Consider the following 16,480-nt stretch of genomic DNA (forward strand, 5'->3'; position numbering starts at 1 on the left):
TCCTTGAGATGTTTCTACAACTTGATTGGAGTCCACCTGTGGTAAATTCAATTGATTGGACATGATTTGGAAAGGCACACACCTGTCTATATAAAGTCCCACAGTTGACAGTGCATGACAGAGCAAAAACCAAGCCATGAGGTCGAAGGAATTGTCTGTAGAGCTCCGAGACAGGACTGTGTCGAGGCACAGATCTGGAGAAGGGTACCAAAAAATGTCTGCAGCATTGAAGGTCCCCAAGAACACAGTGGCCTTCACCATTGTTAAACGGAAGAAGTTTGGAACCACCAAGACTCTTCTAGAGCTGGCCGCCCGGCCAAACTGAGCAATCGGGGGAGAAGGGCCTTGGTCAGGGAGGTGACCAAGAACCCGATGGTCACTCTGACAGAGCTCTAGAGTTCCTCTGTGGAGATGGGAGAACCTTCCAGAAGGACAACCATCTCTGCAGCACTCCACCAATCAGGCCTTTATGGTAGAGTGGCCAGACGGAAGCCACTCCTCAGTAAAAGGCACATGACAGCCCGCTTGGAGTTTGCCAAAAGTCACCTAAAGGACTCAGACCATGAGAAACAAGATTATCTGGTCTGATGAAACCAAGATTGACCTCTTTGTTCTGAATGCCAAGCGTCACATCTGGAGAAAACCTGGCACCATCCCTACAGTGAAGCATGGTGGTGGCAGCATCATGCTGTGGGGATGTTTTTCAGCGGCAGGGACTGGGAGACTTGTCAGGATCGAGGGAAAGATGTACAGAGAGATCCTTGATGAAAACCTGCTCCAGAGCGCTCAGGACCTCAGACTGGGGCGAAGGTTCACCTTCCAACAGGACAACGACCCTAAGCACACAGCCAAGACAACCCAGGAGTGGCTTCGGGACAAGTCTCTGAAAGTCCTTTAGTTGCCCATCCAGAGCCCGGACTTGAACCCGATCGAACATCTCTGGAGAGACCTGAAAATAGCTGTGCAGCGACGCTCCCCATCCAACCTGACAGAGCTTGAGAGGATCTGCAGAGAAGAATGGGAGAAACTCCCCAAATACAGGTGTCCCAATCTTGTGCATCATACCCAAGAAGACTCTACGCTGTAATCACTGCCAAAGGTGCTTCAACAAAGTACTGAGTAAAGGGTCAGCATACTTATGTAAATGTGACATTTCAATTGAATTATTTTTATTAATTTGCAAAAATGTCTAACTACCTGTTTTTGCTTTGTCATTATGGGGTATTGTGTGCAGATTGATGACGGGAAAAAACAATTTAATCCATTTTAGAATAATTCTGTAACGTAAGAAAATGTGGAAAGAGTCAAGGGGTCTGAATACTTTCCGAAGGCACTGTATGTCAGTCAGGATGAGGAGACCAGGATGGTGAATAAGGAGCATCTCAGTCTCTCTCCACACAGTCAGGATGCATCCCAAATGGCACCCTATTCCCTATATAGTGCACTACTCTTGACCAGGCCCGAAAGGACTATATAGGGAATAGGGTGCTGTTTGGGACTCAGTCACAGTCAGTCAGTCAGTCCCTCAGGTCCTCCGAGCAACCAGGGTGGGAGAGAGACGACACCTCAGCCCCACAGACAGGAGGGGTTAACAGTCAGTCAACACTGGATCTGTCCTGGTCCTCGCCTGGCTGGAAAGAGGAGGAGGACAGAGAGAAAGGGAGAGATATATATAAATAGAAAGAGAGAGCACCCTGCCCTCAGCTGACAGACACACAGACGTCTTCCCTCCCTGCAGTTCCCCTTCCGGCCAGCTGGGGGGGCTCTCATGTATCTCTGTCTGTCTCTAGGAACTCTCCAGGGCATCCAGAACCTTCATGATCTGCTGTTTGATGGCCTTGGTTGCGTCGCCCGCGTTGGGGATTAGATACCTGCAGAAAGAGAGAGGAGGAGAGGAACAGCACAGAGACTGTTAGACTGATAGCACAGAGACTGTTAGACTGATAACACAGAGATTTAACACTGACAGCACAGAGATTGTTAAGACAGACAGACAGCACAGAGACTGTTAAGACTGACAGCACAGAGACTGTTAACACTGACAGCACAGAGACTATTAAACTGACAGCACAGAGACTGTTAAGACTGACAGCACAGAGACTGTTAAGACTGACAGCACAGAGACTGTTAAGACTGACAGCACAGAGACTGTTAGCCTGACAGCACAGAGACTGTTAGACTGATAGCACAGAGACTGTTAAGACTGACAGCACAGAGACTGTTAGCCTGACAGCACAGAGACTGTTAGACTGATAGCACAAAGATGGTTAGACTGACAGCACAGAGGCCCCATAGACTGTTAGACTGATAGCACAGAGACTGTTAGACTGATAGCGCAGAGACTGTTAGACTGATAGCACAGAGGGACCAGAGACTGATAGACTGATAGCCCAGAGACTGTTAGACTGATAGCCCAGAGACTGTTAGACTGATAGCACAGAGGGACCAGAGACTGTTAGACTGATAGCACAGAGACTGTTAGACTGACAGCACAGAGACTGTTAAAGACTGATAGCACAAAGACTGTTAGACTGATAGCACAGAGGGACCAGAGACTGTTAGTCTGACAGCACAGAGACTGTTAGTCTGACAGCACAGAGACTGTTAAAGACTGATAGCACAAAGACTGTTAGACTGATAGCCCAGAGATGGTTAGACTGATAGCCCAGAGACTGTTAGACTGATAGCCGAGAGACTGTTAGTCTGACAGCACAGAGACTGTTAGTCTGACAGCACAGAGACTGTTAAAGACTGATAGCACAGAGACTGTTAGACTGATAGCCCAGAGATGGTTAGATTGACAGCACAGAGGCCCCATAGACTGTTAGCACAGAGACTGTTAGACTGATAGCCCAGAGATGGTTAGACTGATAGCCCAGAGACGGTTAGACTGATAGCACAGAGGGACCAGAGACTATTAGACTGACAGCACAGGAGACTGTTAGTCTGACAGCACAGAGACTGTTAAACACTGATAAGCACAGATACTGTTAGACTGATAGCCCAGAGATGGTAAGACTGACAGCACAGAGGCCCCATAGACTGTTAGACTGATAGTCCAGAGGGACCAGAGTGTTAGACTGATAGCACAGAGACTGTTAGACTGATAGCACAGAGACTGTTAGACTGATAGCACAGAGGGACCAGAGACTGTTAGACTGATAGCACAGAGACTGTTAGACTGACAGCACAGAGACTGTTAGACTGATAGCACAGAGACTGTTAGACTGATAGCCCAGAGACTGTTAGACTGATAGCACAGAGACTGTTAGACTGATAGCACAGAGACTGTTAGACTGATAGCACAGAGGGACCAGAGACTGATAGACTGACAGCACAGAGACTGTTAGACTGATAGCACAGAGACTGTTAGACTGATAGCCCAGAGACTGTTAGACTGATAGCCCAGAGACTGTTAGACTGATAGCACAGAGACTGTTAGACTGATAGCACAGAGACTGTTAGACTGATAGCACAGAGGGACTAGAGACTGTTAGACTGATAGCACAGAGACTGTTAGACTGATAGCCCAGAGACTGTTAGACTGATAGCCCAGAGACTGTTAGACTGATAGCACAGAGACTGTTAGACTGACAGCACAGAGACTGTTAGACTGATAGCCCAGAGACTGTTAGACTGATAGCCCAGAGACTGTTAGACTGATAGCACAGAGACTGTTAGACTGATAGCAGAGGGACTAGAGACTGTTAGACTGATAGCACAGAGACTGTTAGACTGATAGCCCAGAGACTGTTAGACTGATAGCACAGAGGGACTAGAGACTGTTAGACTGATAGCACAGAGACTGTTAGACTGATAGCCCAGAGACTGTTAGACTGATAGCACAGAGACTGTTAGACTGATAGCACATAGACTGTTAGACTGATAGCACAGAGACTGTTAGACTGATAGCACAGAGACTGTTAGACTGATAGCCCAGAGACTGTTAGACTGATAGCACAGAGACTGCTAGACTGATAGCCCAGAGACTGTGAGACTGTTAGACTGATAGCACAGATGGACCAGAGACTGTTAGACTGATAGCACAGAGACTGTTAGACTGACAGCACAGAGACTGTTATACTGATAGCACAGAGACTGTTAGACTGATAGCCCAGAGACTGTTAGACTGATAGCCCAGAGACTGTTAGACTGATAGCACAGAGGGACCAGAGACTGTTAGACTGATAGCACAGAGACTGTTAGACTGACAGCACAGAGACTGTTAGACTGATAGCGCAGAGGGACCAGAGACTGTTAGACTGATAGCACAGAGGGACCAGAGACTGTTAGGACTGATAGCACAGAGACTGTTAGAGATAGCACAGAGACTGTTAGACTGATAGCACAGAGACTGTTAGACTGATAGCCCAGAGACTGTTAGACTGATAGCACAGAGACTGTTAGACTGATAGCACAGAGACTGTTAGACTGATAGCACAGAGACTGTGAGACTGTTAGACTGATAGCACAGAGGGACCAGAGACTGATAGACTGATAGCACAAAGACTGTTAGACTGATAGCACAGAGACTGTTAGACTGATAGCACAGAGGGACCAGAGACTGTTAGACTGATAGCACAGAGACTGTTAGACTGACAGCACAGAGACTGTTCGACTGATAGCCCAGAGACGGTTAGACTGATAGCCCAGAGACTGTTAGACTGATAGCACAGAGGGACCAGAGACTGATAGACTGATAGCACAGAGACTGTTAGACTGATAGCACAGATACTGTTAGACTGATAGCACAGAGGGACCAGAGACTGTTAGACTGATAGCACAGAGACTGTTAGACTGATAGCACAGAGACTGTTAGACTGATAGCCCAGAGACTGTTAGACTGATAGCCCAGAGACTGTTAGACTGATAGCACAGAGGGACCAGAGACTGTTAGACTGATAGCACAGATACTGTTAGACTGATAGCCCAGAGACTGTTAGACTGATAGCACAGAGGGACCAGAGACTATTAGACTGACAGCACAGAGACTGTTAGTCTGACAGCACAGAGACTGTTAAACACTGATAGCACAGATACTGTTAGACTGATAGCCCAGAGATGGTTAGACTGATAGCCCAGAGACGGTTAGACTGATAGCACAGAGGGACCAGAGACTATTAGACTGACAGCACAGAGACTGTTAGTCTGACAGCACAGAGACTGTTAAACACTGATAGCACAGATACTGTTAGACTGATAGCCCAGAGATGGTAAGACTGACAGCACAGAGGCCCCATAGACTGTTAGACTGATAGTCCAGAGGGACCAGAGTGTTAGACTGATAGCACAGAGACTGTTAGACTGATAGCACAGAGACTGTTAGACTGATAGCACAGAGGGACCAGAGACTGTTAGACTGATAGCACAGAGACTGTTAGACTGACAGCACAGAGACTGTTAGACTGATAGCACAGAGACTGTTAGACTGATAGCCCAGAGACTGTTAGACTGATAGCACAGAGACTGTTAGACTGATAGCACAGAGACTGTTAGACTGATAGCACAGAGACTGTTAGACTGATAGCACAGAGGGACCAGAGACTGATAGACTGACAGCACAGAGACTGTTAGACTGATAGCACAGAGACTGTTAGACTGATAGCCCAGAGACTGTTAGACTGATAGCCCAGAGACTGTTAGACTGATAGCACAGAGACTGTTAGACTGATAGCACAGAGACTGTTAGACTGATAGCACAGAGGGACTAGAGACTGTTAGACTGATAGCACAGAGACTGTTAGACTGATAGCCCAGAGACTGTTAGACTGATAGCCCAGAGACTGTTAGACTGATAGCACAGAGACTGTTAGACTGACAGCACAGAGACTGTTAGACTGATAGCAGAGGGACTAGAGACTGTTAGACTGATAGCACAGAGACTGTTAGACTGATAGCCCAGAGACTGTTAGACTGATAGCACAGAGGGACTAGAGACTGTTAGACTGATAGCACAGAGACTGTTAGACTGATAGCCCAGAGACTGTTAGACTGATAGCACAGAGACTGTTAGACTGATAGCACATAGACTGTTAGACTGATAGCACAGAGACTGTTAGACTGATAGCACAGAGACTGTTAGACTGATAGCCCAGAGACTGTTAGACTGATAGCACAGAGACTGCTAGACTGATAGCCCAGAGACTGTGAGACTGTTAGACTGATAGCACAGATGGACCAGAGACTGTTAGACTGATAGCACAGAGACTGTTAGACTGACAGCACAGAGACTGTTATACTGATAGCACAGAGACTGTTAGACTGATAGCCCAGAGACTGTTAGACTGATAGCCCAGAGACTGTTAGACTGATAGCACAGAGGGACCAGAGACTGTTAGACTGATAGCACAGAGACTGTTAGACTGACAGCACAGAGACTGTTAGACTGATAGCGCAGAGGGACCAGAGACTGTTAGACTGATAGCACAGAGGGACCAGAGACTGTTAGACTGATAGCACAGAGACTGTTAGACTGATAGCACAGAGACTGTTAGACTGATAGCACAGAGACTGTTAGACTGATAGCCCAGAGACTGTTAGACTGATAGCACAGAGACTGTTAGACTGATAGCACAGAGACTGTTAGACTGATAGCACAGAGACTGTGAGACTGTTAGACTGATAGCACAGAGGGACCAGAGACTGATAGACTGATAGCACAAAGACTGTTAGACTGATAGCACAGAGACTGTTAGACTGATAGCACAAGAGGACCAGAGACTGTTAGACTGATAGCACAGAGACTGTTAGACTGACAGCACAGAGACTGTTCGACTGATAGCCCAGAGACGGTTAGACTGATAGCCCAGAGACTGTTAGACTGATAGCACAGAGGGACCAGAGACTGATAGACTGATAGCACAGAGACTGTTAGACTGATAGCACAGATACTGTTAGACTGATAGCACAGAGGGACCAGAGACTGTTAGACTGATAGCACAGAGACTGTTAGACTGATAGCACAGAGACTGTTAGACTGATAGCCCAGAGACTGTTAGACTGATAGCCCAGAGACTGTTAGACTGATAGCACAGAGGGACCAGAGACTGTTAGACTGATAGCACAGATACTGTTAGACTGATAGCCCAGAGACTGTTAGACTGATAGCACAGAGGGACCAGAGACTGATAGACTGATAGCACAGAGACTGTTAGACTGATAGCACAGATACTGTTAGACTGATAGCACAGAGGGACCAGAGACTGTTAGACTGATAGCACAGAGACTGTTAGACTGATAGCCCAGAGACTGTTAGACTGATAGCCCAGAGACTGTTAGACTGATAGCACAGAGGGACCAGAGACTGTTAGACTGATAGCACAGATACTGTTAGACTGATAGCCCAGAGACTGTTAGACTGATAGCACAGAGGGACCAGAGACTGATAGACTGATAGCACAGAGACTGTTAGACTGATAGCACAGAGACTGTTAGACTGATAGCACAGAGACTGTTAGACTGACAGCACAGAAACTGTTCGACTGATAGCCCAGAGACTGTTCGACTGATAGCCCAGAGACTGTTAGACTGATAACACAGAGGGACCAGATACTGTTAGACTGATAGCACAGAGACTGTTAGACTGACAGCACAGAGGGACTAGAGACTGTTAGACTGATAGCACAGAGACTGTTAGACTGATAGCACAGAGACTGTTAGACTGATAGCACAGATACTGTTAGACTGATAGCACAGAGACTGTTAGACTGATAGCACAGAGACTGTTAGACTGATAGCACAGAGGGACTAGAGACTGTTAGACTGATAGCACAGAGACTGTTAGACTGATAGCCCAGAGACTGTTAGACTGATAGCACAGAGGGACTAGAGACTGTTAGACTGATAGCACAGAGACTGTTAGACTGATAGCACAGAGACTGTTAGACTGATAGCACAGAGACTGTTAGACTGACAGCACAGAAACTGTTCGACTGATAGCCCAGAGACTGTTCGACTGATAGCCCAGAGACTGTTAGACTGATAGCACAGAGGGACCAGATACTGTTAGACTGATAGCACAGAGACTGTTAGACTGACAGCACAGAGGGACTAGAGACTGTTAGACTGATAGCACAGAGACTGTTAGACTGATAGCACAGAGACTGTTAGACTGATAGCACAGATACTGTTAGACTGATAGCACAGAGACTGTTAGACTGATAGCACAGAGACTGTTAGACTGATAGCACAGAGGGACTAGAGACTGTTAGACTGATAGCACAGAGACTGTTAGACTGATAGCCCAGAGACTGTTAGACTGATAGCACAGAGGGACTAGAGACTGTTAGACTGATAGCACAGAGACTGTTAGACTGATAGCCCAGAGACTGTTAGACTGATAGCACAGAGACTGTTAGACTGATAGCACAGAGACTGTTAGACTGATAGCACAGAGACTGTTAGACTGATAGCACAGAGACTGTTAGACTGATAGCCCAGAGACTGTTAGACTGATAGCACAGAGACTGTTAGACTGATAGCCCAGAGACTGTGAGACTGTTAGACATATAGCACAGATGGACCAGAGACTGTTAGACTGACAGCACAGATACTGTTATACTGACAGCACAGAGACTGTTAGACTGACAGCACAGAGACTGTTACACTGATAGCCCAGAGACTGTTAGACTGATAGCCCAGAGACTGTTAGACTGATAGCACAGAGACTGTTAGACTGACAGCACAGAGACTGTTAGACTGATAGCCCAGAGACTGTTAGACTGATAGCCCAGAGACTGTTAGACTGATAGCACAGAGACTGTTAGACTGATAGCAGAGGGACTAGAGACTGTTAGACTGATAGCACAGAGACTGTTAGACTGATAGCCCAGAGACTGTTAGACTGATAGCACAGAGGGACTAGAGACTGTTAGACTGATAGCACAGAGACTGTTAGACTGATAGCCCAGAGACTGTTAGACTGATAGCACAGAGACTGTTAGACTGATAGCACATAGACTGTTAGACTGACAGCACAGAGACTGTTAGACTGATAGCCCAGAGACTGTTAGACTGATAGCCCAGAGACTGTTAGACTGATAGCACAGAGACTGTTAGACTGATAGCAGAGGGACTAGAGACTGTTAGACTGATAGCACAGAGACTGTTAGACTGATAGCCCAGAGACTGTTAGACTGATAGCACAGAGGGACTAGAGACTGTTAGACTGATAGCACAGAGACTGTTAGACTGATAGCCCAGAGACTGTTAGACTGATAGCACAGAGGGACCAGAGACTGTTAGACTGATAGCACAGAGACTGTTAGACTGATAGCACAGAGACTGTTAGACTGATAGCCCATAGACTGTTAGACTGATAGCACAGAGGGACTAGAGACTGTTAGACTGATAGCACAGAGACTGTTAGACTGATAGCCCAGAGACTGTTAGACTGATAGCACAGAGACTGTTAGACTGATAGCACAGAGACTGTTAGACTGATAGCACAGAGACTGTTAGACTGATAGCCCAGAGACTGTTAGACTGATAGCACAGAGACTGTTAGACTGATAGCCCAGAGACTGTGAGACTGTTAGACTGATAGCACAGAGGGACCAGAGACTGATAGACTGATAGCACAGAGACTGTTAGACTGATAGCACAGAGACTGTTAGACTGATAGCCCAGAGACTGTTAGACTGATAGCACAGAGGGACCAGAGACGGTTAGACTGATAGCACAGAGACTGTTAGACTGATAGCACAGAGACTGTTAGACTGATAGCACAGAGACTGTTAGACTGATAGCCCAGAGACTGTTAGACTGATAGCACAGAGGGACCAGAGACTGTTAGACTGATAGCACAGAGACTGTTAGACTGATAGCACAGAGACTGTTAGACTGATAGCACAGAGACTGTGAGACTGATAGCACAGAGACTGTGAGACTGTTAGACTGATAGCACAGAGGGACCAGAGACTGTTAGACTGATAGCACAGAGACTGTTAGACTGACAGCACAGAGACTGTTCGACTGATAGCCCAGAGACGGTTAGACTGATAGCCCGAGACTTGGGGACTGATAGCACAGAGGGACCAGAGACTGAGAGACTGATAGCACAAGAGACTGTTAGACTGATAGCACAGATACTGTTAGACTGATAGCACAGAGGGACCAGAGACTGTTAGACTGATAGCACAGAGACTGTTAGACTGATAGCACAGAGACTGTTAGACTGATAGCCCAGAGACTGTTAGACTGATAGCCCAGAGACTGTTAGACTGATAGCACAGAGGGACCAGAGACTGTTAGACTGATAGCACAGAGACTGTTAGACTGATAGCACAGAGACTGTTAGACTGATAGCACAGAGACTGTTAGACTGATAGCACAGAGACTGTTAGACTGACAGCACAGAGACTGTTCGACTGATAGCCCAGAGACTGTTCGATTGATAGCCCAGAGACTGTTAGACTGATATCACAGAGGGACCAGAGACTGATAGCAGAGACTGTTAGACTGATAGCACAGAGACTGTTAGACTGATAGCACAGAGGGACCAGAGACTGATAGCACAGAGACTGTTAGACTGATAGCACAGAGACTGTTAGACTGACAGCACAGAGACTGTTAGACTGATAGCACAGAGACTGTTAGACTGACAGCACAGAGACTGTTAGACTGATAGCACAGAGACTGTTAGACTGATAGCACAGAGGGACCAGAGTGTTAGACTGATAGCCCAGAGACTGTTAGACTGATAGCACAGAGACTGTTAGACTGATAGCACAGAGGGACCAGAGACTGTTAGACTGATAGCACAGAGACTGTTAGACCGACAGCACAGAGACTGTTAGACTGATAGCCCAGAGACTGTTAGACTGATAGCCCAGAGACTGTTAGACTGATAGCCCAGAGACTGTTAGACTGATAGCCCAGAGACTGTTAGACTGATAGCACAGAGGGACCAGAGACTGTTAGACTGATAGCACAGAGACTGTTAGACGATAGCATAGAGACGTTAGACTGATAGCACAGAGACTGTTAGACTGATAGCACAGAGACGTTAGACTGATAGACGACAGACAAGACTGTTAGACTGATAGACTGATAGCACATAGGACCAGAGTGTTGGGGACTGATAGCCCAGAGACTGTTAGGACTGATAGCACAGAGACTGTTAGACTGATAGCACAGAGACTGTTAGACTGATAGCACAGAGGGACCAGAGACTGTTAGACTGATAGCACAGAGACTGTTAGACCGACAGCACAGAGACTGTTAGACTGATAGCCCAGAGACTGTTAGACTGATAGCCCAGAGACTGTTAGACTGATAGCCCAGAGACTGTTAGACTGATAGCCCAGAGACTGTTAGACTGATAGCACAGAGGGACCAGAGACTGTTAGACTGATAGCACAGAGACTGTTAGACTGATAGCACAGAGACTGTTAGACTGATAGCACAGAGACTGTTAGACTGATAGCACAGAGACTGTTAGACTGATAGACTGATAGCACAGAGACTGTTAGACTGATAGACTGATAGCACATAGGGACCAGAGTGTTAGACTGATAGCCCAGAGACTGTTAGACTGATAGCACAGAGACTGTTAGACTGATAGCACAGAGACTGTTAGACTGATAGCACAGAGGGACCAGAGACTGTTAGACTGATAGCACAGAGACTGTTAGACCGACAGCACAGAGACTGTTAGACTGATAGCCCAGAGACTGTTAGACTGATAGCCCAGAGACTGTTAGACTGATAGCCCAGAGACTGTTAGACTGATAGCCCAGAGACTGTTAGACTGATAGCACAGAGGGACCAGAGACTGTTAGACTGATAGCACAGAGACTGTTAGACTGATAGCACAGAGACTGTTAGACTGATAGCACAGAGACTGTTAGACTGATAGCACAGAGACTGTTAGACTGATAGCACAGAGACTGTTAGACTGATAGCACAGAGGTACCAGAGACTGTTAGACGAGTCCGAGAGAGAGACAGTACCCATACGATCAGTTAGTCAGTACCTCTCCACAGCAGAAATCTCTATTCCAGCAGTGTTGCTGTTGCCGAACTTGAAGGTGATGAGTTCTGGGTGTTTCTTCTTGGAGGTGATCTTGACCACGCTGTTGAGGGCCTGTCTGGACTGGATATAGGCAAAACCCTTCCTGGACGCGATCTCCCTCAGACAGTACATGTGGGTCGCTGTGATCAGCAGGTGACTGGTGAAACAGGAACCATATTACATTAGAAACAGGAACAATGTTGCATGTTAGTTCATCTAATTAATGAAGGTAACCATTAGCGGATCAGGGATAATCTTTCTGGGTTCATGTACTAAAACATACAATAGACAAGACAATATAAATAAGAAACTGGTAATGGCGTCATCAAACTGCTATGGATGAGTTCTCTCTCTCTCTCTACGTAGAGGGCTGTCTCCTGACCATATCTCACTGACTATGCAGCACTGTTGATGGCCTTACAATCAAATCTAATCTAATGATTTTTTTTACTAAGCCCTTTTTACATCAGCAGTTGTCACAAAGCGCTTTACAGTTAACTGGCCTCACCTGGGGAGCATGTCTCTATTGTAACAGGTAACTCACCTGGGGGACATGTCTCTATTGTAACAGGTAACTCACCTGGGGAACATGTCTCTATTGTAACAGGTAACTCACCTGGGGAATATGTGTTTATTGTAACAGGTAACTCACCTGGGGAATATGTCTCTATTGTAACAGGTAACTCACCTGGGGAACATGTCTCTATTGTAACAGGTAACTCACCTGGGGAACATGTCTCTATTGTAACAGGTAACTCACCTGGGGAATATGTGTTTATTGTAACAGGTAACTCACCTGGGGAATATGTCTCATTGTAACAGGTAACTGACCTGGGGAACATGTCTCTATTGTAACAGGTAACTCATCTGGGGAACATGTCTCTATTGTAACAGGTAACTCACCTGGGGAACATGTCTCTATTGTAACAGGTAACTCACCTGGGGAACATGTCTCTATTGTAACAGGTAACTCACCTGGGGAACATGTCTCTATTGTAACAGGTAACTCACCTGGGGAACATGTCTCTATTGTAACAGGTAACTCACCTTGGGGAACATGTCTCTATTGTAACAGGTAACTCACCTGGGGAAACATGTCTCTATTGTAACAGGTAACTCACCTGGGGAAATGGTCTATTGTAACAGGTAACCCACCTGGGGAACATGTCTCTATTGTAACAGGTAACTACCTGGGGAACATGTATGAACAGGTAACTCACCTGGGGAACAGTCTTATTGTAACAGGTAACTCACCTGGGGAACATGTCATTGTAACAGTAACAGGGGAACATGTTTATTGGAACAGGTAACTCAATGGGGAATATGATTGTAACAGGAACCACCTGGGGAATAGGTCCATTGTAACAGTAACCCACCTGGGGAACAGTTCTCATTGTAACAGGTAACCCACCTGGGGAATATGTGTTTATTGTAACAGGTAACTCACCTGGGGAATAGTTTATTGTAACAGGTAACTCACCTGGGGAACATGTCTCTATTGTAACAGGTAACTCACCTGGGGAACATGTCTCTATTGTAACAGGTAACTCACCTGGGGAATATGTGTTTATTGTAACAGGTAACTCACCTGGGGAATATGTCTCTATTGTAACAGGTAACTCACCTGGGGAACATGTCTCTATTGTAACAGGTAACTCACCTGGGGAACATGTCTCTATTGTAACAGGTAACTCACCTGGGGAACATGTCTCTATTGTAACAGGTAACTCACCTGGGGAACATGTCTCTATTGTAACAGGTAACTCACCTGGGGAACATGTCTCTCTTGTAACAGGTAACTCACCTGGGGAACATGTCTCTATTGTAACAGGTAACTCACCTGGGGAATATGTGTTTATTGTAACAGGTAACTCACCTGGGGAACATGTCTCTATTGTAACAGGTAACTCACCTGGGGAACATGTCTCTATTGTAACAGGTAACTCACCTGGGGAACATGTGTCTATTGTAACAGGTAACTCACCTGGGGAACATGTCTCTATTGTAACAGGTAACTCACCTGGGGGAACATGTTTCTATTGTAACAGGTAACTCACCTGGGGGAACATGTCTCTATTGTAACAGGTAACTCACCTGGGGAATATGTTTCTATTGTAATAGGTAACTCACCTGGGGAATATGTGTTTATTGTAACAGGTAACTCACCTGGGGAACATGTCTCTATTGTAACAGGTAACTCACCTGGGGGAACATGTCTCTATTGTAACAGGTAACTCACCTGGGGAACATGTGTTTATTGTAACAGGTAACTCACCTGGGGAACATGTCTCTATTGTAACAGGTAACTCACCTGGGGAACATGTCTCTATTGTAACAGGGTAACTCACCTGGGGAACAGTCTATTGTAACAGGTAACTCACCTGGGGAACATGTCTCTATTGTAACAGGTAACTCACCTGGGGAACATGTCCTATTGTAACAGGAACTCACCTGGGGGAACATGCATGTAAGGTAATACCGGGGAACATGTTATTGTAACAGGTAATCACCTGGGGGAACATGTCTCTATTGTAACAGGTAACTCACCTGGGGAACATGTGTCCGTAACAGTAATCACCTGGGGAACATGCCCTACTGTAACAGGTAACTCACCTGGGGAATATGTGTTTATTGTAACAGGTAACTCACCTGGGGAATATGTCTCTATGTAACAGTAACTCACCTGGGGAACATGTTCTATTGTAACAGGTAACCACCTGGGGGAATATGTGTTATTGGAACAGGTAACCACCTGGGGAATATGTCTCCATTGTAACAGGTAACTCACCTGGGGAACATGCCTATTGTAACAGGTAACCCACCTGGGGAACATGGCCATTGCAACAGTAACCCACCTGGGAATAATTGTAACAGGTAACTCACCTGGGGAATATAGTCTCATTAACAGGTAACTCACCTGGGGAACAGGTATTGTGAACAGGTAACCACCTGGGGAACATGTCTCATTGTAACAGGTAACTCACCTGGGGAAATGTCTATTGTAACAGGTAACTCACCTGGGGAACATGTTTATTGTAAAGGTAACACCGGAACATGTTTATTGTAACAGGTAACTCACCTGGGGAACATGTCTCATTGTAACAGGTAACCACCTGGGGAACATGTCTCTATTGTAACAGGTAACTCACCTGGGGAATATGTGGTTATTGTAACAGGTAAGTCACTGGGGAAACATGCATTAAAGGAACTCACGGGGAAATGTTCTATTGTAACATAACCCACCTGGGGAACATGTCTCCCATTGTAATAGATAACTCACCTGGGGAACATGTTCTATTGTAACAGGTGAACCTCCACCTGGGGAACATGTTCTATTGTAACAGGTAACCACCTGGGGAACAGTCTCTATTGTAAAGAACTCAACTGGGGAACAGTTCTATGTAACAGGTAACCACCTGGGAAAGTGTATTGTAAAGGTAACTCACCTGGGGAACATGTTTATTGTAATAGGAAACCTGGGGAACATGAACAGGTAACACTGGGAAAGGATTGTAACAGGTAATCAACTGGGGAACATGTCCATTGTAACAGGTAATAGGGGAAATGTTCATTGTAACAGGTAACTCACCTGGGGAACATAGCTCTCATTGTAACAGGTAACTCACCTGGGGAAATATTGTAACAGGTAACTCACCTGGGGAACATAGTTATTGTAACAGGCAAACCACCTGGGGAACAGCATTGTAACAGTAACTCAACTGGGGAACATGTTATTGTGAACAGGTAACCCACCTGGGGAACATGTCTATTGTAACAGGTAACTCACCTGGGGAACATGTGTCGGTCTCCTTGACCTCATTACAGGGAAACATGGTGCTAGCGGGCTTGTTGATACGCCTGGATGTTTAAATATGACAGGAGGAGCTGTAATGAACAGACAGACAGAGAGAGAGGAAGCATAGAGTTAAAACTAGATCAATAGTTAGGTCAACTAGTGCAGGGGTTCCCAATAGTTGCTGCTTTTGATCCACCAACTGAGTTGTCTGTTGAGTAAGACAATCAGGGAGAGGGACCCCGGCCGGACAGTGACCCCACCACATTGGGAACCACGAACTAGGGTGAGTAGGGGTGGAGATGAATTTCGTCAGCCGGGAGACGTAAGCAAATAACTGCCGTCAGAAAGACCTAATTAACATAAAACACATTTAGGACTCCTGTCTTCCACACATAGAAACCACTGATGCAAACCTTGGAACATCTGCATTTTAAAAAGTTAAAAATAAAAACCAAAAAATATATGTATGATATGAAACTAATTTAATTTAGAAGAACAGAATAGCATACCTGAGTTGTCCTTATGTTAGATTGGCTATGCCAAATGGGAAGGGTAACTAGTTATTTAGCAGAGAAGAATTGCATTATTTGATAGTATGAAGAATAATCGAAAAAGAATAAAAATAAAAATGATATATTAAACATTGAGGGAGGAATGGGTAGAAAAGTATGT

At 45.7% G+C, this 16,480-nt stretch overlaps 1 protein-coding gene across 1 annotated transcript; it reads right to left on the bottom strand.

Annotated features, from left to right (window-relative positions):
- Positions 1-1,588: 1,588 nt before the first annotated feature.
- Positions 1,589-12,306, bottom strand: LOC123483108 (TBC1 domain family member 23-like). Its single transcript, XM_045212596.1, has 2 exons — positions 11,975-12,306; positions 1,589-1,871 (listed from the first exon to the last, which is right to left on the bottom strand). The coding sequence occupies exons 1-2, from the start codon at positions 12,142-12,144 to the stop codon at positions 1,787-1,789; spliced, it is 255 nt and encodes an 84-aa protein (XP_045068531.1). The 5' UTR covers positions 12,145-12,306; the 3' UTR covers positions 1,589-1,786.
- Between the last annotated feature and the right edge of the window lie 4,174 nt (positions 12,307-16,480).

Source organism: Coregonus clupeaformis, unplaced genomic scaffold, assembly GCF_020615455.1.
Source record: "Coregonus clupeaformis isolate EN_2021a unplaced genomic scaffold, ASM2061545v1 scaf0028, whole genome shotgun sequence".
Taxonomy (NCBI): domain Eukaryota; kingdom Metazoa; phylum Chordata; class Actinopteri; order Salmoniformes; family Salmonidae; genus Coregonus; species Coregonus clupeaformis.

Coding starts and splice junctions, on each gene's coding strand:
- LOC123483108 (XM_045212596.1), bottom strand. CDS start 12,144: ATGTACTGTCTGAGGGAGATCGCGTCCAGGAAGGGTTTTGCCTATATC. Junction 1,872..11,974: donor GAGATTTCTGCTGTGGAGAG/GTACTGACTAAC, acceptor CTCTTTCTGCAG/GTATCTAATCCCCAACGCGG.